General features: G+C 36.5%; 2 protein-coding genes across 2 annotated transcripts in view; both read left to right on the top strand.

The window, feature by feature from the left end:
* The first annotated feature begins 1224 nt into the window (after positions 1 to 1224).
* Positions 1225 to 4391, top strand: LOC120347277 (uncharacterized). Its single transcript, XM_039417178.2, has 2 exons — positions 1225 to 1349; positions 2644 to 4391. The coding sequence occupies exon 2, from the start codon at positions 2682 to 2684 to the stop codon at positions 3495 to 3497; it is 816 nt and encodes a 271-aa protein (XP_039273112.2). The 5' UTR covers positions 1225 to 1349; positions 2644 to 2681; the 3' UTR covers positions 3498 to 4391.
* Positions 4392 to 7792: 3401 nt separating this feature from the next.
* Positions 7793 to 27796, top strand: part of LOC120348189 (long-chain-fatty-acid--CoA ligase 1-like) — a 41195-nt gene continuing 21191 nt past the window's right edge. Inside the window, exons 1-2 of the mRNA XM_078118206.1 lie at positions 7793 to 7883; positions 8240 to 8368. Coding sequence (XP_077974332.1) covers positions 7833 to 7883; positions 8240 to 8368 — 180 coding nt within the window. The 5' untranslated portion in view covers positions 7793 to 7832. The remainder of the gene's footprint in view (positions 7884 to 8239; positions 8369 to 27796) is intronic.

A 27796-nucleotide genomic window follows, 5' to 3' on the forward strand; every position in this document is an offset into this window, starting at 1 on the left:
AAAACGGTCAAGAAATAACGGAAATATCGGAACTTTAGTACCACCCGACAGGCCAATTTTTTCCATAAGGATTGTATTACCTTTTGATAAGAATTATAATAAATAGGAAAAAAGAACACATATCATTCAGTAATATTTCGATGTGCGTCACCTCTATGGAATATTGAGACTATTTCAGAATTTTATTCTGGCAACGGTCATTGACACCGCCGAAAGATCGTCACAAATAAACGCAGGAGTTGTGCATGATAGTTTGACAGTGGTTCATTGTGGGTACTATTTAACGATGTTCTGATTGTGCAAACTTCATAAAAATTGGTAAGTATCAAATTAGGAAAGAAATACACACGTCCATATAAAAGTTATTGGTGTCCATAGACAATATCATTAATTTGCACTACATATAACTGGAGCGTAATTTTTAAAAGCGTCGATTGTTGGGAAATTTATGCGCTAATGAAAAAAATCAAATACCAGATAGTAGATGTTTATTTTATCTAAATTATGTCAAAATTTCATGGAATTTTAAGCTACAGCAAGCAGTCCGTAGTCGTTTTTATGAGCGGTTTTCTAACACTGCATAACGGTACTTAGCAGACGAGATGCGTACATTTTTTGGCGCGAAAAAGCGAATTTCGAAAATTCCTAATTCACGACAGAAACGTTTTGATACCAGCTAAACTCAGGATAGTTGTTTAGATATTGAAATCTTTTTCATATTTGTTTTCCTAGGATGTTCCTGATCTATATTCTGCGATATAGATAGAATTTGAATCAAGTCTTCAGAAATGTAGAAGATATATTGTTGAATGGATTTCCAAACTTTTGTGAATTTATTATATTGCATTGACAAAAATATTCGTCCGGCCCGTTTCAACACAGTTTGAGTCATACCCGGCCCGCGGTCAAAAAAGTTTGGTGACCTCTGGTCTAGTACAATAGGTATGGTACCATAGTACGGTAAGTTGAGGCCGTGGTTCGCCATATGGATAAGCCGTCTTATCGCCTTTCCTCTCCCCCGGGATAAATATGTAAAATCCTATCCTCCTAATCCTAAATAGTCTATAGCAGTGGTTCCCAAACGTTTTAGAGTTGTGACGCACTATTTATCACCAAAGCTTATGGCAACCCACTTAACTTTATTTTAATTTTCTTTTGTTTTTTTTACGACATACCGGTAACACAGAACACAGCAATGGCTAATCATCGCAAAACTACCGTGTTTCCTCGAAATGAAGACCTGGCCTGGAAATAAGATAATAATTTGAATTTTCAAAATGATTTTAATTAAACCCTACCCTTAAAATAAATAAAAAATGTGTGGAAGAGGAAAGGTTCATTGACCTGAGGTAAGGTGAAGATCACACCACTATTCAGGATTGTGTGATGTCACTATTATGATATTTGTCACTTGATTTTTGTATAAAAAATCCAAATAAAAACAATGGAAGTAGGTTTTTATATTATGTTTAGTGAAAAATCTTGTGATTTTCTACAATGTAATTTTATTTTTGATAAATGAACACAAAAGACCTCTTCTAAAAAACCATAGTGTTATTCTTCAAAAGAAATAAATCTAAATCCTGTCTAAATTTTGGTGAAACACGGTAAGAAGTTCTGTACAGTGTACAAAACTGCTATGCGTAAAGAGGCCACATGGTCATTCTTTGTGTAGCAAATTTTTTTTTGTTCCTTTGAGAAGATCATAAAAAGGAAACTTTCACAGATTAGAATTTAAATTCAATTTAATTTTTTTTGTTTTTTTGAAGATTTACGTATTGGAGTCGCCATCGATCCTAATAACTAGTATAATTAATCAAAGCTTTCTACATCTTTTCACGACCCACTGAGATTCCTTTGGTGGGTCGCGACCCATAGTTTGGGAACCGCTGGTCTATATGAAAGGATTTGCATATTTATCTCGGGGCAGAGGAAACCCGACCAGACGGCTTATTCATATGGCAAACTGCGGCCGCTCGTCCGGGTACGAGTCCATGCTGCCGTGTCCGTCGTAGGATTTGTTAGCCAGTTACCGGTATTTGTTTTAGATGCATGGACTTGATGAGTTAAACATGGAGATTGGGCCATAAACTTTGACACTAACCTAGAGGGCAAACGCCTTCAAGTACGGTCTGACAGTTGGCGTGGCATAACCATTTTCGCATATGTCATTTCTAACCCCCACCTGACTACCTCATCTAAAAATTACGTCATTACAACGTCACAGTGCGGCAGTGGCGTTATAAGGCTCGTCGAAGGTATACAGCTTGTCGTCCAATACACGCATACGATCACGGATTACCGAACTCAAGCAAGGTATTTACTCGTTTTCTGGTCATAACGATCCCGATATGAGCAACGAGAGGGGCGAGATCATTATCGTCGGCAGAGATGCCATTTCGGGCGATCGTAGGTTTCCTTTGGCAAGCTCTGTGACGTCGCAGTGGCGTAATTTTTGTTTGCATGGCGTAGTCGGGTGTGGGTTAGGAATAACATATGCAGAAATGTTTGTGCCACACCAACTAGAAGTACTCACATCGTTTAGTGAACATGCGCCAGTTCTAGTAATGTGACAATGACATGCTAACACAGTAACATGATAGTAGTTACCCTTCTTACCCAATATCATCATTAAATTTTCAGAAATTTCTATAAAATCTCACACAATAAATAAAATCACGATGTCAGATGGGGAAGCGGAATTTTTCAATGATAATCGTCCTCACAAATTAGTCCTTGGCGAAAGTTTCAAAAGAAATTCGAACAGCGCTTTCCACATGATGCGATACGACTTCAAGCCGGCGTCTGTCGACAAGAACCAAGCAGGACAATTGGAAGTTGGTGACACAAATGAGGTGACGGTCTCATTGCCGCATATGGTCGGCTCGAAGACTCCCTGTACGGTTTATAAAGGTTCGAAGAAACCTGCACAGAAAGATTGTGTGTTGATCTTCGACCATAATACTGGAGAATTCACATTGGAAAGGATTTCGTCGCAAATTCAAGTTAAGAAGACAAGGGTCGCTGGCAACAACAGTAACAACTTCTCAAGTCACCCAGTTCTTGCTCCGGGTCCGCCAAAACTTCCGAAAACACTTTTGTCATCAAAGAACCAACAAAAGAGCTCGTCTTCAAATAAATCCTTCACTAGTAGGAAAATGGAAGCCTCGAAAAGGAAAAACAACGAGAGCGGGAATACATCCGCACAAGATATAAATCCTCCCCAACTGCCAAAATCTGTCGAGTCATCTCCCCCACAGAATCTGCTTAGTCATGCTCCTGAAAAGCAGCAAGAACCTGTTGGGAGTATGTATAGTATTAGTACTGATGATAGTCATTCTAGTAGTTCTAGTGATAGTGATAGCAGTGATGACGGGGATTCTAGTGGAGAAGACAACGCCCCTTCCCCGCTCCCTGTTGCTTCCAAACCACCTGTCACTCAAAGCCAACTACACGAGGATTTGGAACTCAGTGAATCTGGCTCTGATTCAGACTGATTTATAACTGACTGACTGCCAGAATTTTTACATTTTAGTTAGGTAAAGATGATTCTGCCATTTCTGGAAGCTTATTGCAAGGCGTTAATGCCTGACTGACGGAATTTTAACACTTTGGTTTGGTCACAGTTATTCTGCTTACATCGGAAGTTGACAAATCATAATCAAATTGATTATTTTTGTGCCCGACTTACAGCATTTCTGAATGCTGATCAGGATAACATTATTCTGCCAATTCTTATTGGATACCGAAGTATTTTCTGTAATAATCCGGCCCGCCGAGTACTTCATCTTCCTACATCTGGCCCGCCAACTAGAGAAGTTGCCAACCCCTGATTTAACCCAATGACTTCCGTCCAATCTCTGATATATTTATTTTTTCTTTACTGCTGCTATTTGTGTTTTATTGGTGTAAGGAAATCATGTCAATCTCCAAATTTAAAAGAATTTGTTCAAAGCAAAACTTATTTTTTAAATGAAAACCTATTTATCATTATTTTGTCTAATTTTCTCATGAATTATTTGAAATTCTCATCGGTTGAATATATCTGATTTTATTTTGTTGATAAAATCTCGTTATCAACTTTCATCTCCACAAGATAATTATAAAATCCTTATCTTATCTATATTTTATCTTCCAAAGTTCTTAGAATTTTCAAATTTTTTGTGAACTTTCAAGTCATTCCGTGAAATGTTATATTTAATATATTTTTGTTTGTATTTTTGTTCTCTAGAAAATTATAGTAACTTAGGAAAAAATTCTGCAAGAGTAATTTACGGTACTGAAATGCACCTAAATCTGCGTGTGACAGAATGTTTATCAATGTTATGGAATGGATTACAAATGAAGGAATCAACAACAGGAATGGAGGTGTTTTTTATCTTTACTCTGAGCAAGGCTCTGTACAAATCTCCGTACAAATTTTTTTAGAAAAGATCGCAATATTCTTTGGCTGGCAATTGCTTACAGTTTCCAAACTCTTTCTTTGTGTAGTGCCAAATTATCAGGGAAAAAACTCTCGACCTATGTAACATGAAAAAATTGCTTCCTTCAAACACAATTTAGTTTTGTGATTGTTAATGTGTACTTTATGCCTTTTAATGAATATACTGTAGCTCATAAATAAATTGCAGCTAGTAGCGTCTATCTCTATTGGTACGTAACAATAAACGCAGACACTACGTAACAGAAAGTTCATACAAAGGAAAAAAATGAATCCATTGATTCATATACACAGCATTCAAAATAGAAACAATAGAACTTATATAATAAATACAATATGTAAAATATTTGATCGTATATTAGGTATGTTTAACACAATTTTGTTAATTTTTGCGGTGCTCTAAGCTGTGCCGCACTAGTGCACCAATAATTGAAATAGTTTCAAACAAAAAATAATCTGATATTTGACAAAAACTAGTTTCTTTGAACTGTAATTTCTGTTAACTGTGCAAAAAAGTTATATAAACTAATGTTCCACCTATTGTTCCTGCATTACCGAATTTGATTTTGTCAATTTAAAATAAAAAATTTACAATAATATTCAATAAATTCGGCAGTGTCTGCTAAATTGATTATATCTTGAGTGAGGTAGGGGGGTATGTGATTTGATTTGGAGGTGTGTAACCTGCGACACAATGTTTTCGTTTTACTTTTCACTCCACAAAAAAACTCTCTTACTAGTTTCATTACTCGTTAAAGTTATTTTGCAGAGGTTTTCACTCCGTTAAGCATGAATTGTTTGAAAGTAATGAAATCTATAACACTATAAATACCACTGGAATGATGAACATGGGGCCATGAGTGCTGAGAGCCTCCAGAAGGACCACAAGCCAATATGGTTGTGAACCACTGGGTTAAGCCATCAAGCTGACATTCAAACATGATATTTCAGAAAGTATTTAAAAGAGTTAATTATTTGGTTTATGCCATTCTTGATCAGCACAAAGACAAACTATGCGAAACTCAAACTACCGGTATGTGTCATTTCCTTTATATTATTAATGCCCGTTTATTAAGATAAAAAGAGATAGTTTGTCGTTGCTACCTACCGTAATTGTGTGGTGTGGTGGCTTAGTATTAGTGATTGTTTTGATTAAAATCCGAGAGTAGATTATTACCGGTAATTTATGTGTGTGCTTTGAGTATAATCAATTACCTATTAGGTTCGCTGATGTTATTAATAAAGATCATTTTGTTTTTCCAGTTTGTCGTTTTGTTAGTATCTGGTTTGCTTTTTCTGTACTGTATTTGCAGTTTATACAATTCAGACACTATTGCGCAGGGGTTACTCATGCCTGTGTTGAAAATATCATAAATTATTTTTGTAATATTACTTGATTTAAAAAGAAGTTGATTGTGATCAACTTTCTGGTTCAAACAAAATCAAAATTTTTGCAGTTGGATAAGTTTCGGAGCTTAGATAAACAAAAGCCATTTTCGCTTTGAAACTGCTGTTATCTTCAGCACGGACCATGCTAAATTTCAATTCTAATTCAATTATTTCTAATCGAAATGGATTGCAAAATATGATTCAGAAGCTTTGCCGCCTTTGAAATCCCCACTCAAAAAAGTGCTTCTAAAATTTTTATATTCAAAACCTATTTACTATTTATAAAATTTTCATTTCAGCTTTATGTCTAAGCCTTTTTATATCATATATTTTTTTGTCATATCAATTAACTGAAATGTGTTTTATTTGAACGAGTTCTATATTACCGGTACCTATCAGTAGGTAGGCTCAACTCAAGTATATGTACCTGTAACACTGAACTGGTGATGGTGTATCGACTAATTTTGGTAAATTGCCATGCATATGCCGCTTGGACTGGGAACCATAGAAGCCATGGTTCACTGTGTCTCCCGCCATAGTTTTTTTGGCACTTCGTAGTATGTGTACCATGTTAGGGTTAGGCCATAATTTTTTTCTGATTTTCCTCATTTTAGTTCCATTATGATATACTCCCCTGACCACAGTCCCTTTACACAACTTGATGTAAAATAGGCGAACAAAATTAGTTATCTCCATATTCGTACACACACTTCTGGAGCACCGTTTTTCTAATAGTCAGTCACTTTGAACAAAGCTAGTTACTACTTTTTTAATTTGGAAAGCTAGTATTTTTAGCTTGATTTCTTTCATGTAGAATGCTAATGGTTCACCATATTATGAGGTTTTTAATGAGGGGATTTGGCGCTTCTGTAGTATGTGCACCAAGATGTCGGACACCGTACTAAGTATGTGTACTAGGTTAGGGTTTGGACATAATTTTATTCTAATTTTTCTTATTTTAGTTTTATTATGAGCTCAAGGACTAGCCAAGTGACTCCCGTAGTATTTGCACCTAAAAGTATGGCCTAACCCGAACCCTATCCGCCATCTTGGTTCACATACTACATGAGTACCAGTGTTTTTGCTCAGACCAACCTCTGTATAAGTAACCACTGATGAATTGCAGAGCCACTACTTTTTAAAAAACCTGATTATTTCTGATCTACTTTCCTTTCACTCTGAATAAATGTGAATATTGAAAATCCTGCCCTTTATCTGCACTGTTCCATGGAATTTTAATTTAACAATTTTGAATTGTTTTAGTTTCTCTTTATCTGTGCTCAAGCAGAAAATTATGGCACCATTGTTCATAGAGTGTAAAATTACGGAATCTTTTTATCACTAGTTTTCTTTTTGAAGCGCTGTGTGTTGGGTGAAATTGTGGTCAGGTATAGCGAGAGGAGAGAATTGGTAACATTGCTTTCTGATGATTATGGCAAGAATAGCCGACCTATATACTTTTGAAGCGTTCTACAATGAGAATTTTGGTACTCTCAAAGTTTGTGAACCAAGATGACGGACACCGGAACTTAGTATGTGTACCAGGCTGGGGTTAGGCCATAATTTTATTCCAGATTTCCTTCTTTTAGTTCTATTTCAAGTTTGGAGACTAGCCAATTGACTCGTGTTGTATTTGTACCTGAAATTATGGCGCAACCGTACCCTGGTACAAATACTTCGTTCCAGTGTCCGCCATCTTGGTTCACATACTTCGGGAGTGCCATAATTTTGAATGTGGAATTCCGCGAACCATTTTGATTTAGTAATACAGGAAAGTTGCATAGAAACAATGTTGTTCACCTTTTCAAATTATTCCTAGAAATAGTAGCGTATACCTAGAAACAACTCTTTTTATATACAATATTAGGTCAAAAGTTGAGATAACGCAGTCAGTATAAACATTCCTAACCATCTTCTCAGTTTTCCTCTCCTCCCATTCTACTAATAATGTACTTTTTATACAGTATTAGTTCAAAACGTTAGTTAACACAGCATAATCATCATGTCTGCACTTACCAAGTATTTACCTGACGGATGGCAAAATATGGAAGGGGTATGTTGTATTTTTCTTACTTTTTACTTTCTTATTAAAATGTGCAAGCAGCAGTGTAGGCTTATACTTAACCAGTGTTTTTATACTAACTTCAATTCAACCCAAAACTGAGTTGTCTGAAAATATTCTTAGGTTGCTTGATTTTTTAACATAAACTCAAAGTTATTTCATTTTCTAGTAAAATTTACTGTTTATTTTGATTATCACGATCAGTTTGCCCATATCAGTTCTATAACAATGAACTCAGCCCTTTTTATAGGATAATGGTTTCTTACAAATCATTAGAAATCATCACCTGCTTGTACAGGGCGTTGTTCAAAGCAATCACAGAACCTACTTCATACAATCCCTTTCAGATTCCAGCAACAATGATTGGGCTGAGCTTCGCGGCGATAGGAGCGGCAATGTGGTTCATGCAGCAAGGGGAGGACCTGAATCCGATAAAATGTTCAGTGGGTCCAAAGCAGCAGAGCATTGTCTGTGATGTGAGTTTTGCTTGATTTTAGAAAATAGAATAATTTTTATTTTTTGGGGGGGGGAGAGAATTGATTGGTAGTTTATTTGCATCTGGAAATTTATTGGATTGCGTGGCTTCATTTGAATATTGCAATGTTATTATCGTATGAATGCACATACCAAGCACATAATACCAGTATGCACATGTTTATTATCTTTGAAAATGCACATATATATTAACACATGGATACACATTCTTGTACACATATTACATATATGTGACAACCTGCCTGCTGAAAATATCACATGGATATGCATATAGTGCCCAACCTGAGTTGTGTGTTTATTCTTATTTGAAATGGTATGTTTTCCTTATGTTTGGAGAATTTCCACATATTATGTTTCACATACACATAAATGTACATACTTGAGCACACATGTGTACAATGAGCTACACATAATATATGTTTTTTATCGCAAAAATTGCAGCGACAAGCCATTGATTGACCGAATATAATCCTGTACGACCTGAAGTAACCTACAGAATGCTTTCGCAGGAAGTAATTGTGACAAATCAATTGATTTCATGCATTACATCATAATATAAACATTGAAAACATTATTCACTAATAATAGAATCTGTACCATAGTGCTGTGTGGTAATAAGGTAGTTCTTTCTGTAGTACTTAATAATTTTTTATCAATTTGAAGTTGAAAGTTTAGTTCGGTTAGCTCCCTTGTTGGGACATTTCTCAGGTTGTCGTTGACAGAGGAATTATCTATAATTTGAGAGCTTTAAGTTGAAATGGGAGAAACTTGGGACAGTTGTTTTAAGAAAACAAAAAAACATATATTTTTGATATTCCTGAGAAATTTTTTTGAAATACTTTGATGAATACTGTCTCTGTGCTATGATCAGTATACCAGCTTGATAAGCATTTATTTTATGCGATGTTTATAAAATAAATTTCTCTAACTTTTAACATTCACTCTTTTTGACACTGTTTTATATGCTTGCACCAAGCAGAGTTTATTGTCATAATTTTTGCATAGGTATTAGCTGTGGTAGCATTTACAGCAGCGTTTCGCAAATTGTGTGCCGCCGCACACTAATGTTCTGTGAGAGATTCTCAGATGTGCCGCGATTTTTTTTTGGAATTTTAGATAATAAACCTTTTGTATTATACATGGGCATGCAGGCACAGAGCAAGCTTGTGAGACTTGGGTCTGCACTATTCATAAGAAGAATTGAATCAGATTATTTTATTGCATTTGCCTCATGGAGATAGTACGGGTGATTGTAATGTTATAATGTATTTGTAAACAAGACGTCCATCTCCCACTATGCTAACTTGCGCGCTTAGTTTGGCTGACCGGAAAGCAAGTTTGGATGAGTTTTGGCAATTTGCTTATCCTATTCAATTATCGGTGCAAAAGCCACCAAAATAACCGGACCATTTGAATAGTCATGGCTTTGATAACACGGATTTTCTGTCAAGACTGAAATTAAAAGCAAAACAAGGATCGACTTCTTGGAATTGACGACGAAATGCGGGTGTGGTTGGCAACGACAGAATATCGTTTCGATCTTATTTGTTCCTCAAAACAGGCGCACCCATCGAATTACCGTTTGCAGAATACATTTGTTTAAAGCCAACTTTAGTGTGTGCCGCACACAAATTTTTTTTCATTTTCTCAGTGCGGCGCAAGCAGAAAAATGGTTTGATTTACTGTTAGCTTTTATATCAACCAGTCTGAACCAGCATTATAATTGTTTTGTGGTCATGATGATTAGGGGTGGGCAAAATCGAATATTTTTTTCGTATTGAATAGTTCGAATGTTTTTTACGAATACCGAATAGTCGAATAACGAATATATTTTTTTTAATACAACGGGGGGCCGTCGGAGTTCGATACTCCCTACGAAAATTAGAAAGAACTTTGAAAAGTCGGCAACAAAGCGTTTTTTTTACTGGTTAAATTCATCAAAATCGCTAATTGTTTTTGTCGCCGCGATCCTAAAGTTCGTAATCTGTATTCCCGCCCGATTCATTTTTTTGAAAGTATTAATTCTTGCAGGTCGGCGGACATCGAAGTTTTATATATTACCCGTGCGTTGCCGTTGAAATTTTTTCAAAACTGAAAAAGTCGACAATAACGCGTGCAATAGCATTTTGCTATAATCGCCGATTGTTATTATCAGCGTGACGTGGTATTTAGGCCATAAACAACTTTATGTTGGTTTTATTTTCTCCAAATCAAAAATTTTCCACAACGTTGTGCGACGTTAACGATGATAATTATTTTATTTCCGTACACACACGGAATTGCGAATCCGGCTGATAGTTTAAATAATATACGTTCATCGGCAGCGAGTTTCTGAAGACAACGCAAATTTTTTGATTGAAAAGCGGCAATATAAAATACTGAAAATAAAACTGTAAATAATATGAGTTTTATTGAGGCCTGCACAGTTTAAAAACACCTGTTTAGACATTGAAAATCGCAAAATTTCGTTCCTCTCGCGCACATTATGTTTGGTCGGCGTTTAGAAAACATATTGTCACTAAAATCGAAGCACTGTTAATTGTGGGCGGGATTGGCCTTATTATCCATTACTTCAAATTGCCGTCGAAAATTTTCTCTTCAACATTATACAAGGTTTGAAACGGGACAATTTTCTCCGGGTTGTGATGATATATATGAGATAATCAATCTAATGTATATTCAATTTTTATTGTGCTAAATTAAATTTTAACCTGAGATTATACAGCAGATTTATGGATTTTTTGATGTTAGAAGTCCTGAAAATAAGAATCAAGCTTTATATATTCGGGCAGTTTACCACACTTTATGACCGCAGATTGTCCTGGTATTTTAAAATTGTGAAGATTTTATTTTGTGGACTCAACCGCTGGTTAAATTGAAGACAATAATAAAGCAAGACATTTTAAATATGCCCTTATCGGCCACGAATTGATTACTTTGCACAACAGAAAACTTATTATTCATTGTAAAAGTCGGCTCTTTTAACAAGTGGCCTAATCGCGGCGATGAATATTTATTTTTGATCATCATTGATGATCTCTATCTTTATTAATGGAAGAGAAATTTGAAATTTATTTCGGGGAAACTTTATTTCATATTTGCGTGTAGTATTACTAATATTGTTTACTCATTTAGTATTATTATAATGCATATATACACATATCGTCTTGCTAGAAATCTATCGAGTAGTTTAGATGTATTGTGTTTAGACATAATCAATTATCTATAAGGTTTGCTAATATTAATAGATTTGCTACATTTTATAAGTCGTTTTTTTCAGTATTAAGTTTGCTTTTATATATATTTATAGTCTATACCAGGGGTGGCCAACACATCGATTGCGATCGACCAGTTGATCGCCATGTCTTGAGCAGTCGATTGAGTCTGATGTTGAGTGAATTTTATTGAAATACCACCAAAAATTGCCTCGAAACAGTTGTCTGTTTTACAACAGGAAGAATACAGTACTTTACATGCGCAAAATATAATATACACATACAGTATTTGAGTCTGGGCAAGCACGATAAAGCTATTATGATGTAACAAAAGCATGTTTTCCGATGTCAAGGTTTAAAAATGAAGTGCCGAATATTGCGTGTCTAGACTGACAAACGATCCTACAATAACTTCCGCATTATGCGAGAGTTATTGTCTCACTCCAAGAGTAGCATGATAAATTTTATTCGCAATGGTAGCAGTGGCATCAAAATGCCCAATTTTGTTCTAATTCTAAGCAAGCGTAGAATCGCGTTTGGAGGAAATTGTAAACGAGAATATCGGTCAGAGACCGAAGACTTATCGATCGAAAGTTAGGGGACCCCCCAAAATAGCGCTCTTACTCCATAGTGACACCTTGTGTCCCATCACTAATTAGTTATTAACTCGCTAATTATACGACATAATTCGCCCAAAATCAATAAAGGCTTCTGGTCCGAGATAAGATGAATGCACATGCAAAATCTGGAGCAGATTCAATCTCCCTTTCGTGAGATATCGCATGCATCTAACAGACAAACAGACAGACAAATACCTATCAACATACTTACCAATTAAAATCGATAAGTAATAAGATACTGAAGTTTGAGCAGTCATGTAACATTCATGGTTTGAGGATATTTATTTTTTGCTGTTTGGATAACACATGGAAGGTTCCTTGAAGGATTTTCAACACTTACGAATAAAAATTAGGCACACCTTATATTTGAATGGTATGATTTGAATAAATCTTAAATAAATATTGAAACATTTACTCCGGGTACAATTAAATAATCAAATCAACAACTTGAACGGAACATAAAAAATACAAATTTTGTGTCGATTTTATTAAGAATGTGCCCACATAGCCTTCTTATTGGCAGCGGTGGAATTTTTTGTATGCGAGTGTGTGCTGTCATCTGCACATTCAGTGCCCATTCGTTTGTGTGTAGGACCTCCTTACCGAACAGTCGATCGCGATCTATTTTGAAGATTTTAGTCGATCGTGGTCGAAAGCAGGTTGGCCACCCCTGGTCTATACTAGCTATACAGCCAATGTCAGACATCTAGATGAGCCACACAAAAAATTTTAGCGGGGAAAGGCAAGAGAAGAGATGGGCTATAACTTAGTTTTACGGTAATTAAATGCATTGGGCAAAACAGTGAAAGATAGTCTTATCGAATATCTGACTGTATGAAAGAAATATCTGCTTTACAACCCCGTACCTGACATCGACTAGTAGCAGAATAATATGCTGTGTTTCCCTCAGGAATGAACATGACAATCCTATCTGACCAGAACAGTTGACTGGAACAGGGACTGATAAACTTGACATGATTGGGAATCTTATTCAGTCTACTTTCATCATTTATAAAAGGCGGTGTTAGCTACGACTTTCCTCCCCCTCCCCTCCCCACTCCAGATAAATATGAAAAAATATCTGTTTCCAATATTGTTCTTTCAAATATGTCTGGCTTTAAACCTCATTTGAGGTTCTGGCAACTTTTCTGAATATCCCACCATTAATCAGTTGAGGGAGATAGAGAGTCGCAAATCAAGGCGGGCACTATTTTCATTTAGTCACAGAAAGTTAGGGACGATTTGCATATTTATCCCAGAGGAGAGGAAAGCCGATAAGCCAGACTAATCCTATGGCGAACCACTTTCGGTTACCAACCAGTCCATGTTCGGTGTGGGTTAGGCAGTCAGTTATTTGTTTTCAGATGCATAGACTTGATTGGTGGAGGAAGCAGTAATTACGTGAACCACCCTACGAGTGTGATTGTCCAGTAATTCTACCGCGCATAATTATCCCGACACGGGATTCGAAACCGGCGAATCCACGCAGGATAATTAGCGGTGCTCTGGCGAGCGTATTACTAATATCCAGCTCAATGCGCCACATCGTCGAGCCAGACAGTTGTACCCCTTTTTCATATTCGCATCATATCTAGCCCTTTCTCTAGTTGACATTTTACTGAAAATGTGAAGTACATTATATTGTGTTTAAAATCGGTAAAATATGCAAGCAGCGCACGTATTCCGGAATCGGGCGCGCACTCATAACAGCGGTGAAATGTGAGTCGTATGATATTGTCGCTAAATTCGCTAATTCAATTATTTTGATTTCTTTTAGCATTGCATCTTCCAGGTGCAAAATATAATAACAGTAGTACAGGTATTAGAATTGTTTTAAAGGCAATTTTACCTAAAAAAGCTCAAATATTTGGCGTCGCTGCCACTGTTCAGAGGAAGTTATGCTTCACTTAATTTTGGGTGGATTTTCCAAAAATTTAAATTTGAAATTTTACTTGGTATCGTTCAAAATATTTTTGACATAACAATCGACCCTCTGTTACGAAATCCGGAACAGTTCTTTTTACTTATCTCTGGCACATTCTCGATTATATATGGCCATAGGTGGCGGGTGTTTTGCTAAGATAAGAAACAATCCTTGTGTTGTTTCATAATGGGGTTTCCGTCATGGTTGGTCGCGTTTTCTATGTAGCGGAAATTTTCCTAAATATGTTTGTTTTGGGTTGAAATTTTAGGGAAAGGTCTTTAGAATTAGTGATTTGGTTTACATTCTCTTAAAATTTAAATGTTCTGGGTTAAAAATTATGTTGTCTTATGTTGCGATTTCATATGAATATAAGCATTTACCATCCCAAATACAGAAAAGCTTTCTTTTGTCGGATATTGAATAAATTCCGGACAATTCGTGTCCAGCAGAAATTCACACAAACCAGTATATAATCCCGGGGTTGTTGAAGTTAAATTGGCTAGTTGAATATTTTAGAACGGATTTTGTTTTTGTTCTGGTTAAAATCGTGAATACGTAATAAAAAAAAATGTGACCTTCTTTTAAATACTTTTCGGCAAAATAAAACAATTTCTCGGACAGTGTGATTCAGATTGATAAATTCGAGTAGAAGGGTGGTTCACGTAATCGCTGGTTGATTACTCCTTTATCAGATCCAGGCATATGAAACGATAACTGGTTAACTAATACCATACCTGGACAAGTAACCGAACGTGGTTCGCCATATGATTCGGCCATCTTATCGGCTTTCCTCTCTCTCTCTGGATAAATGTGTAAATTCTATCCTATTGATATTCATCTTAACCTAATTTTTGAATATATTTCGGAAAAGTAAAACTTTCTGTAATGATTCGATAATCCGGATCAGTTATTTCACGTTACAAACCGAAACGGTGATTTTATAAATTTGAATCGAATATTCCAGAACTCAAACCAAATATCTAGTGTAGTGCAGTCATATTTCGGGGATATAAAATAATATTTAATGTGATTAAAAATTGAAATTATTTTTCAGTAATTTAATATTTTTGAATCGCATCGAATATTCCATGTAATATTATGGTCCTATTTTGTTAAAATAAAACACTATTTTCGAACAGCGCAATTTATTAACGTTTTTTGAAAATTGGAGTAATCTTGCGGTGAAGTAGTTCGCCCGGGGAGATATTTAGGGATTTAGTTTCAAAGGGCGCGGTAAGACTGCGCGAATATTTTGTGATAAGTGACGTGGAAAATGGAACCGATTTTATCGTTCGCTGCTGAAAGGGTTTATTGAAAGAGTGCTTTAATTATAGTAGAGGTTTATTGTGTTTATTTTTTTAATCTCCTATTCTAGGTAAGTTTTGTAATATCGATGAAATAATTTCGCTGCACACTAACACAAAAGTATGTCTAAGGTACTAACAACTTGGGATAGAGACGCTAGAGTATACTAAAAGAAAGGGTACTTGGATGGGAGTTATGTTTAGGTTTTTTAAATATCCTATTCTAGAGAAGTTTTGCAATTAAGTTTTCGATCGATTAATTTTCTGTGGGACCAAACTACTGGTCATATTGCCTATAATACAAGGATGTCGTATGTTGCGAGAGTATAGGAAATAAGTGTGTGTGCCAATATAGAGGTGACTAATTTTGTTCGCGTACTTTACATGAAGTTGTGTAAAGGGACGGAAACCTATGGGCAGAGGGGAATATTAACTTGGCTAACACACACAGTCTTCAAACTCATATTAGAACTAAAATAAGAAAAATCGTAATGGAATTATGGCCTAACCTGGCACACACTACGGGAGTACCAAAGTCAGGGTGTAGGGTGTAAGTCCATTAAAGATTGAAAAAATACCAAATACAGTGCTTTTCTACATAGTGAGAGTTTACCACTAGACTAGACTGTCGCGCAAATTAGCAAATTAACTCAGTTTTATCCCGTAGCTAGGTTTATGGAAATTGGTTCGAGTTTTATGTCATAACGCTTCACTCTCCGGACGAATAAATTAGGTGGAGACGAACCCGCACGGACCCGGTCTTTTCTAGCTATATGGGCCACTTACAGTTGGTTCCTTTCACAAAGTCTTGTTTAGAAATAAAGGCCCACATATACGTAATACCAGTGGTTCTCAAACGGTAGGTCGCGGGGACAATTTTTTGATAGGGCGTGAAGCTAATTAAAAATAATAATATGTGTTAAATTTGATCTTGCTCGCCTTGTTTTGGATATTTACATTTCAAAACTTTTCATTTATTTCGTTTTTCCACATATTTTAAAAGTGTTTTTTGAATAAAACATAATTTCGCCTTACTATCTATTGTTAGTAGCTTGTTATTTTTAGCTAGTTATTTTTGAGGTGTGACGCGAGACTGGACAAATTCTAAAAAGGGGGCGTGGCTTAAAAAGCTTGGGAACCACTGCGTCATACAAAAGTGAAAAAACTCTGATCGATCGATTCATCAATTTGAATTCAAAACGAAAAAAAAACAAATTTCATGTCGCGTGATCGTGGACATACAGAATGCTTAAGTAATTAACTTATTTAATCACAAATCGAAACCTGGTTCGGACTTTGGATTGAATGTAACCATTTTCTAATAATAGAGTCCAATCAATAATATTACTGCCATAATGTCGGCATTTGGAATTTTATTTATGATAGGTTCGGGCCACTAAGTTTTCGTGACAGTAAAATTTGGTAGAAGCCTAATGAAAATGCAATTTTAGTTAGGGTATCCCTTCAGCAAATTTGTATAGAATGTGTGTAGCTAGCTATTAGTCTTTTCAGTACCTCTATTTTCGTCATAATTGTAGTAATTCAGTCGACCGTTTGACCGTTTTAGATTACACGACATTCGGTTAAAATAGCTGAATCCGGTTCACCGTTCATGGATACCGTCTTCAGATATTGCTAAACTTCGGTTAACGGTTTAACTATAGTCTACATTATTTAACGGTCGATAGAAATTACTAAATTTGGTTATCCGTTAACCAATCTTCCGATAATCCGCAGTTACTATATAATCCTGGTTAACTTGATGAAAACGTTTCACCGTATTTGATATACGGTAATATTATTTTTGCAATTCTGAAAATATCTTTACGCCCGCGCTTCCTACTTCCGGGTTCATTTCCTCCGCGGTAAACAATTTGATGAACTCAGTTTAATTTTAAAGTAATTTAAGCAAACAGTCTGCTTCTCTTATTTTTGCAAACTGTTTGCGAGAAACATAGCCTTGTTAGGAGTGAAGGTGTTGAAACGTATAAAATAAATAGTTTTTCAATCGCGGTATTTGTACGCAAGGGGGTACCCAGGGGAAGGAGTGGGGGCCGGGCCTCCCCCTATTGAAATGTAAAAAAGGCAATTTTGTGTTTGATATCGAGCAAATTTTCAATTTTCTGTGCCAACATTTTTCTTGGAAGTGCCATCGGCGTTGTTAACTTAAGTTCCTATTTTATTTACCATCTTTTGCAAATGCAATTAGCAACGTCTTAAAATAACTTTACTCAGAAGTGTGTGTCGCAGATCAATCGCCCACATTTCCGGCTACCGGGATATTAATTTACCAAACAGAAAACTAGAATGCTTTCTCATATAAGCAAAGTGTTAAGACCGGAATATAGAGATTTTGGACAGAAGTACACTTATGAATCGTTTTAATATTATGTTGATGTTGGTAAAATTCGGCGCTTCTGAAGTATGCGTACCAAGATGGCGGACACCGGAACGTAGTATGTGTACCAGATAGGGTTAGGCCATAATTTCAGGTACAAATACTACGGGAGTCACGTGGCTGGTCCCCGAACTCGTAATAGAACTAAAATAACGAAAATTAAAATGAAATATAATTTTTATTATTTGAAGCAGTGGTTTTCGAACATTTTGAGCCTTGCCCCCTTTTAGAATTTTTCAAGTCTCGCACCCCACCTCAGAAATAATTAGCTAACAATAAGCTACAAATAACAGATAGTAAGGCGAAAGTATGTTTTATTAAAAAAACACATGTTGAAAATACGCGGATGGAACGTAAATAATGAAATAAATTAAAAGTTTTAAAATGTAACTATCTAAAATAAGGCGGGCAAAATAAAATCTGACAACTATTTTTATTTTGATTTAGCTTCTCGCACCCTCAAAAAATTGCGCTATCATGCATTTTATATTAATAGATACTTCGCGACGCTCTGTTAAGTATTCAGATTGTGGCGAATTAAGTGAATGTTTGATATTGAGTTGTTCAGTTGCTAAATTTGCTGCTTTAATCCAGCCACAAGCTGTTGCTGACTGGATGACTCTTTGGGTCTTTTGCTGTTACATGCCTTTTATTTAATTGGTTTTGCTTGACGGAAATATCTGAATAAACGTACAGTTCGGTAGCCGCTGCGTTAGTCGATTTAACTCTCTAACATAAACGCAATAGCTCGTGATCAATGCTACACGTTTTCCGTGCATGATTTAGTCACGTGACGCTTAGGGAAGCTTGCAAACATGGATAGCTGTCGTGATTGGCTGATAGCGTAAGTGGTAAATTGCTTAGCGTTTTTGGTGTAAGTGATCTTTGCGATCTCTTGTGGAAAATAGCTATGTCTATATCAGGATAAGGTTTTCTAACGTAGCTTATACCGCCGTGAAGGTAACATATGCTGAATCAAAAAAACATCAGTAAATAAGTAATCGGGCAATATCAGTATAGTACCCACAGAGCCAGATTATTGCCCCATTCTTTCATGTGTGAGATGGAAAGATTTATTGATGTTTCCCCGAGCATCGATTTCCTTGTTTATTTCCGTAACAGTAACCAATCAGCAAAAAGTCGTGAAAATTTGAATTTTTTAGCCGCTCGGACACTCCGTTCGCTCAGACCGATATTCAAGAATGGTTGTAAACAAGTTGCCTCATTTCGTGGTTTTACGTGTTATTTGTCAGTCTGTAGGTGTTTTCCAAAAATTAGTAGTAAAAGTATTTTAATTGTATTCGTGTCTTCCGATGATTTTTAGTTTAGTTGCAATAATCTAAAATTAGCCCCGTAAAAGACTAGGCTAAAATTAGGTATTAGTACGTGCAAGCGGAACGTGATTATGTTTTAACTTTTAATAAAATGAAAATAATGGTTCTGAGCATGTAAATGAGTTTGTGAGTTTCAACTTTCCAAAACACTCGCAAAATAAGCATCCAAAATTTTGCAATAGTTAGGTATAGAGAGAATTTTGCTGGGGTCAAAGGTCGAGGAAGCATTCACAGGGTAGACAGGGAAGTCGATATACGGATTTAAAGATTCCGGTGATTGCCAGGGCGATGGAGGAGCTTGACGAGGTTTAGCTGGAAGAGGATATGATGATTTGTATCTTAAAATCTGGCATCGCTTCGTACAATCTCGAATTTTGTAGCTGCCGACGTATACTGTTCGGAACTTCAATAGCGCAGTGTTTTGATTTGTAAGTTATTTTTGATTTGTGCTGTTTAAGACACTTATTTGACTTTTGATCTAATAAAATTCTAGAGTACGAAATTGTTTATTTCTACTTGAGGTTGATTACAGCGGGTTCGTGTTTTCAATCTTTTTCTTAGTCGGATTCGAAATTCCATGCTTATAATGGTGATAATCGAAGGCCAAATTTTATACAGAAATTGAAAATGAATTTCTAAGCGTTCTTAACAGTCCATTAATAAAGACTAATATACGCTTAAGCTTTTGTAACATAAAGCAGTGGTTCCTAACAACTGATAATAACTGGCCCGCGAAGCTTTTTTGCCTGTCCACTAGAAATTTCTTCTCTTAGCTCAATCGCTCGGTTACCGAAAACACGAAGTTACTCTATCAGGGGATTATTCCGTTAAGTATTCGATAATATGTAGTTATTAGTTTCATGTAGTCAATAGCAACACAGAAAGGCACTCAATAATAAAATGAGAATTTGTTTTGTTTTCCTTTTTCAATTTCATGTTTTGTACCAATCTTTTTCAAAATTTTGCTCAGTCCGCGAGGTCATTTTATGGTACTCTCGTAGTATGTGTACCAGGTTAGGGGTAGGCCATAATTTTATTTCGATTTTCCCTATTTTAGTTCTATTACGAGTTCGGGGACTGTCTGTGTCCCACATATTGGTACACATACTCTGGAGCGCTCATTTTATTCGGTTACCGGTCCTCCAAGGTAGGAAAACACCGATCTAAAATATTCCTGAATTCAAGTTTTAAAAATATCGGATTTAATAAATTCAGATTCTATTCGTTTTAAACACTCCTGAATTCGAAACTTAAAACCAGAAATTTGTTTTCATAAGCAATTACACAGACCAGTGAACAACAGCGCGATCCTATTTTTAGAAACTCGTCCCAGTTCTCTCCACGCTCAATTGCTTTCCGTTTGGGAACCTCGCCCGAACTATAACAAGACGCATTTTGGATACAAATCTGGCTGTTGAAATCCAAAACACCTTACATGAAAAATGAATTAGGTAGGCGAAGCCGAATCGCGAAGATTTTTTTTTTCAAATATAGGAGCTTATTACTTATCGATCTTAATCGGTTTGTCTGTTAGATACACGCGATATCTCACGAAAGCGAGGTTGAACTCGCTCCAAATTTTGCATGTGCATCCATCATATCTCGGACCAGAAGCCTATTGGTTTTGGAGGATTTATGTCGTATTATTAGCGAGTTATTGATTAATTAGTGATGGTTCACACGGTGTCGCTATGGAGTAAAAGCTCGATCGATAAGCCTTCGGTCTCTGACCGATATTCTCGTTTTATTTTGTTGGGAATCAGTGCCGTATTCGAAGCGAAATGTGTGAGTAAGCATCTTATAAATAGGTGCACTCTTTTCCGTAAATTAAAGCCAAGCAAACGCCCCTGGTCTTAACTCACCATCCCTGATATTATAAGTAAGCATTTTAAGCGATGTGTGCAGCGCATTCCATATTGCGCTGAATCGTGACCGGGAACGGGCATATGTTTTGCATTCAATTATTAAAGCTTCCTTTGTGTACTATATCCATTGTATGATTATCATTGGTAGCAAGGCAAAGGGCGCTAAAACATTGTGTTGTGGACAGCATTTGTTTTTGTAGTACGGGTGGGACAAATGGTGTATGATCGTATCCCATCGGAGAGGATTAGTATCTGCATAGGATTTTTTTTTTGAACCAGGGGCCAAAAATTTGCCCACCTAATCTGGCGGGCCATGTAAGTGTGACGTAATTTTATGAACAGTATTTACAGTGTTACAAAGCAACTAGGTGGAAGAGGTTCCATTGCAGTTGAACCCACGACAATTGCACCTGCATACTATTTTTTTTGTTTTACCGATATTTGAACCCATACTAACCCAACCCGTGGGTTTTAGCACCCGCATATAGATTGAACCTGTGGATATACACGTGGGTTCAAATGTACATGGGTTCAAATGTACGGTCATCGGTGGAAAACAATAAACCCCGTGCCAAAACTAAATTTAACCGCAACTTCAAGAAATTCCTTGAGCCATTTTTAGCTAAAACATCAATTTGGCTCTAGTTTGGCTGCGGCAGAATCAGGCGAGCCAAATTGACTTAACCAACGGGCTTGATTTGGCCCGCGGGCGGTAGTTTCCCTGTGTCAGATTTATGTTCTAGTGATACAACAGGGTCAGTATGTTTATGTGACCATGTGGTACATTGCATTTTGAGACATTTTTATGTTGAATGTATGAAATCGATCGAATTTAACTAAGTATTTAATGCAAAATAGGGTTGGAATTCGACATGTTATTATAAAAATGCATAAGGATTCCAATTTTAAGAAATTGTTAATTACGGTACGGTGTTCAAGCAGCCGATTGTCTGTCTTTTCTGTATTTACAAATTCCGAATGAGGATACAGCATTTAATAATCTAAATTTTAGTTTAACACGTGTTCGGAGTAATAAATCATTTCAATTTTGGCCGTTGACGATTGTGGCAACCGATTGCCTGTTTACTATGTCTTCATAGTGTAAGGGCGACGAATCCACAATGGGCCTTTTTTTCTCGGAATTGTGTTGATTGTCTTTCATATTATGAGGAAACAAGCGTCGCTACACTTCAGTTACCATGAACGCATTTTCGCGCTATTTTTACTGTATAATATTATGACGTAATTCAGTAAGGGTTACTTTCGTTCAGATATTAGTATTTGAGACAACAGCATAGCGTGGCGGAAGCACAGTGTTACGCGTTGATACACAGCAGATATTCGTTCAGATGAATACTTGCTTTATGTAGGGATGGCGAAATCTGCTATTTGCGTTTCCCAATAGGAGAAGAATTTGTTGTTTTTGGGGGAGAAAATTATTTGCTGAAGACGCGCTAATTCGATTTTGGTATTGCGTTATTTCAGTCTCAGATACACGAAAGAAATGGACAGTAATGAATTGTTTCAGCTATTAATATGTGAAAACCATTATATTTCATTATTTCAAGGCAGCTGCTAGGCTGGACGCGATATTCCGAAAATCCAAAGGGGCGCGGGAAGAAAAAATGGATAAAGAACCACCGCGTATTGCGGTCATACGGTGTACTAATTGCGGGTCATTATTGTCCAGTGTGCTATGTTTAGGCAGGTATTTTGATTGGTTTAAATTTTAGGGGAGTTCCGTGGGCGTGTTTGTTTAATTTTGCATGATATGACATCGTGACGAGACATTAAACACGAATGACAGTATGACATCATTATGAGTAAAATATGTTCTCATATTTTTGTCATCAACTACGACGAACGCTGTAAAATGCTGAGATATTACATTGTTGATAAAGGCTTGTCTGAGGAAGTCTGATTTTGGACGAAATGTTGCAGAAACACATTTGTGTTAGTGTGCAGCAGGACTTTTGAATTGTATAGTGTAGTAATGTTTATTCCCGCTACCGCAAAGGCATTCGGGGAGGATTTGGATTTAATATCACGTGACTTCTGCTGAAAGTATAATTGCGATTTTGCTCCAGTTATGCTGTTAATGGGGGGTTAGTTCGGTGAAATATTTTGGTGAAGTTCGCCATTAAACACGCTCAATGGACTATTGCTTGTGAGGTCGTAACGTGCCGTAACAGAGAGATTTCGGTCCTTAGTTTGGCGAGTGTGTTAGTGGACTCTTTACGGAACTTTGTATGGAGTGAAAGTATGAATCCTAGGGCTTCGAATATCTAATGATTTCAGAATCGAATCGAATCTCGAATACTTGAAAAGATAAGCTTAATACAACCACGTAATTGTGACTTTCTTTCATTGTTATGTGTCCTCCGTACATATAAATAAATGAAATCATAGAATTAATAACCCAGTCGGCTTGCGGAGTTGTCACGTGATAGGAAACATGTTTCATCAATTACTCACTAGGGCAAAAACAGTCACATTTCAGAATTGCAAAATTGAGCAATTCACTGATATAACAAGATGGCGGCGATTCCGAATTTTCGTCTGGACTGGTTCGTATGGTTTAGATTCGAAATTAGCGACGCATAATCTGATTTTGACGTTTTCCCTCTCAATAAGTAAGCACGAAAACTTAATTATTCAATTTCAAATACCCAATTATCCTTCACAATAACTGTAAATTGTACACGGCTGTATATAGCTAGCTATATGATAAATATATCCCGCTGTTTGAAGACGTATTATACTTGGCCAACTCTTGAGTTGAGACGATTCGAGCTCAAAGAAAAAGCATTGTAAGGATCGCGCACTGTGAATTGTAATTGAATCCGAGAAAATAGTTTTTGAATGTTTTCCAAAAACAAAATCTTTTGTTCATGAAATAACTGGACTCTGGTCTCGATGTGGATTATAGGCGCTCCAGAAGTCTGCGTAGCAATATGGAGGTAACCGATTTTGTTCGCCTATTTCCGTCAAGTTTTGTAAAGAGACGGAAGCCTATAGGAAGAGGGTATATTCACTTGGCTAACACAATCAGGCCCCGAACTCTCAATAGAACTAAAATAAAGAAAATGGAAATAAAATTACACTACGGGAGTATTAAAAAGTAATACTACAGAAAATACAAAGCAAGATTCCTCCCAGTAACCACAAACTCCCCGGTTGGAAAAAGTTGGAACAATTAAACAAATTCTCGGGATAATCGCAAATCTGTTATTTCAAAATTTGAGTCGATTTCAAGTAATTCGGATTCAACAATCGAACCGGACTTTCTGTCTTGCCGGATACCGAATCCGGTTTTAACATTACCTCCGACATATCGTTTTGGACTCCCAACTCCACTGTCATGCTGGAAACCACCTACCGCTCCCATAATAAATCTGTATTTAGTAATTTACGTCCGCATGGCCGTACATAAATACAACCACGGATGCTGTATTTATTTCAGGCCCAAACTAGATGGTGATAAAACTCCTTTTATTTTGCTATTGTCGTTAAGTAAATATTTATAGATCTACGACACGGCTTGATACTGTTAACAAAAAACAGTATCTCAACTGGTATTTGACCGTAAATCATTATATTTACCGGTCTATGTATAACTCTGGTCGTTATTTTGTCGTTACCCACACTCACAGGTGGCTTTTCCATAACATTTTAGTTACAATAACTTTTATTTTTAATAGTAATAACAGGACATATTTATTATATTGACATGGCTATTCAGTTTTGCTACTGTTGCTATGGCAACGCATTGTCCATTGTAACCGTAACCACTAAAGCAGGATTTTATTTGGTGTTTCAACTTTTGTTTCGTACAAAGCATTAGACAAGCAGAAACTGGCTTTGAGTAATGTTTTGGGTATTTAGGTGTTTTATTATATGTTTTTGGAAAGATATATTTCGTTTTATTGCAGAAGCGTGTACCTAACGATGGTTAACGTTTCCAGAAATTTTTAGATTTAAAAATTCTGTGGGAACGTAGACAGGAGTGCCTATACGGATCGTATAGCAAATTCCTATTATTGTTCTTGATGGGCTATTCTGCACACTAAGACTCGGTAAAATCGGACTTCAGTACGGTAGCAGGAATCAAACGGCTATATTGAGTTGGCTCGTGGTATGTTCTGGGTCGGGATAAATATAGCGGTATTCCAACGTGTACCAGGTTAGAGTTGGGCCATAATTTTTTTCCAATTTTCTTCATAGCATCTTAGGCAAATGATAGATAGTAAGCTATGAAAGCCAGATTCGCGACAAAATTAGTTGCCTGCTCATTCAATTTTCTAGCTAGTGATGCCGACTGGAAAAAGGTACCCTTATTCTCTAAGTTTGCGATTCCGTAAATTCCTAAAATACCAATATTTTTTTTAATTTTTACTTCTACAAATTCCCATAATCTCTGGAATAAAGAAAGTGTAGACGTTCCCACAACTTCCGAAACCACGCAGCAACGCTAATTTTTACATCCAAGCATGGATTACTATTTCCTCATTAAACAGCTGTTTTGCAATAAATCCGCTGTGATGCATTCGGTCTTGAGGAAAATATTTATTTCTAATTTATTATGTTTTACCGCATAGCATGAGATTTTAATCAAAGTTATAATGCAACGATAGTTTTTGAGTTGGTTATTTTATTGCCCTGAGCTAACGCGGCCAGAAAATCACATTAGCAACTGCAAGATAGTCACATGGCATTCTTAGCGCCGCTTGTGCAAACCTTTTTCGCATTGAAACGAGTCAAAGCTGACAAAATGATAAACACAGTTAGATTGTTCGTTTTATCTTGACGTTTGGACGGAACGCTTGACTTAACTAAATCAGATTAGGTATCTCGATTTCCAATCGCCATGGCAACCGCTTCATCCATGGTTGTATTGAATTAATTAGGCAATGCGGAATGGGGAATACACTAGTCCTTCCAAAAAATTATCTCCTTACGACTCATTACATCTCCAGGGCCATGCTAAGAGTAAAGGAGTGGCAAAAAATGGATTATGACGGGCTGCGGCCCCTCTGTTTTTTCCATACCTGACAAAACTAGCCGTCTTGTAGCGGGATATAAGGGGTGTCCAAAAAGTTTCGTCAGATTTTATAGTAATAACAATTAAAAATTTCTTTGTCTTTGTTTATTGATAGTTCTTATTGGGTTTGTAGTCCTCATTTATCATACAATTAAATTCATTCGAATTTACAATTGTTATTACTATAAAATCGGCATATTACTATAACGTTTTTCGGACACCCTGTTTTTAATCTAATATAGCAACCGGGAAGATACCCGTGCCTTGTCCAGAGTTGAAGGGCGAAAAATGAAGTATATTAAGATACCAATCTAGCTAACTGACAAGTATTTAGCGATAAAAACATAAAAAAATATTTCGCGCCAAAAATATTTGTAAAACTGGTGAATTCCTAATTTGTCACATAATTTGAGATTAGATCGCGTTTACAGTGCTGCATAATTTCGAACGAGAAGGGACGTTTGTGGGAATCGACCTTTGTCGGGAACAGGCTGAATCGACAATCCCAAAAATACGTTTCTGCGAAAATTTGTTCTCACTCAAATCGTTCCCGCAAAAGTGCTTTTCCGCTAGAATATATTCTCACAAAAAGTGGTTTTCGCAAACGGACATTCTCTCGAAAAGTCGTTTCCGCAAGAATTAATTCTCGCAAAAGTACGTTCTCTGGAAAATTCGTTCTCGTAAACGGACATTCTCACGGAAGTTGTTCCCGCAAAAGTACGTTTCCGCACAAACTTCTTCTGGCGAAACTACATTCTTGCAAAGAGTCGTTCTCGCAAACATACGATTTTTGCAAAAGTCGTTATCGCTGACGAAAATCTGACAAAATCCGTTTTCGCGTGTCTTTTGCGAGATATGACTTTTGTGGGAATTGACATTTGCAAGTATTGCTTTTGCGAGAACGAGATTTTTTGTAGAATTCACTTTTGCGAGAATTGATTTGTGAGTGCTTTTGTGGGAAATGGCTTTGTGTGAGAATTTCTATTGATTGGAAAGTGATTCTCAGCGAGAATTAGCGTTTGCGGAAATTGACATTTTCGAGAATTTTGGTAAGTGCGTTCCCGATAATGTACGCCGTTCTGCAATAACTTTTTAATACATAACAATGAAAACTTCAGCAAACAGTGCGGGTCAAAACAGTCGTTTGAGTCCACCTATGTTTTGTTCATATTAGACTGACCAGGAGCAATCGGTCATTCATTTCGAGCCCTGGAATGAACGAACAAACGTTAATTAATCTAATTAATTAATTGTTTACCTGGTAATTAACCATTTAAAGCGAACCCAAATAATTCGATTGCTATTATCACGCATTGTTGCTCAGTGCAAGATCAGTGCCTTGGCAAGACAGACGTTGAAATTAATCAGTGTCATATCGTGCTCTAATTGTGCAGAATTTGGTTTGACGATTGCTTTGATTCTGTTCATCTTCTAGGTCAGGGGTAGGCAATTACTTTTCTGAGTGGAACAGTTACAGATAATGGACTCGGTTACTTGGCCGAAAATTCAAAACTCAATATTTGAAAAGCTATGAAAAAAGTTTCTTTACAATAGCTTACGTTTAAATAATAATGACAATTGACAAGCACAATGTAACAATTGGGATCATTATGACGTTACTTTCGTCGATATTTTCAACGTAAATTTATATCCATAAAAACGATAATCGTAATTTTAGCAGACACAGGTGGGCGGATAATATCGATGA

The sequence above is a fragment of the Styela clava genome, chromosome 11 (genome assembly GCF_964204865.1).
Source record: "Styela clava chromosome 11, kaStyClav1.hap1.2, whole genome shotgun sequence".
NCBI classification, from domain to species: Eukaryota; Metazoa; Chordata; class Ascidiacea; order Stolidobranchia; family Styelidae; genus Styela; species Styela clava.

Coding starts and splice junctions, on each gene's coding strand:
- LOC120347277 (XM_039417178.2), top strand. CDS start 2,682: ATGTCAGATGGGGAAGCGGAATTTTTCAATGATAATCGTCCTCACAAA.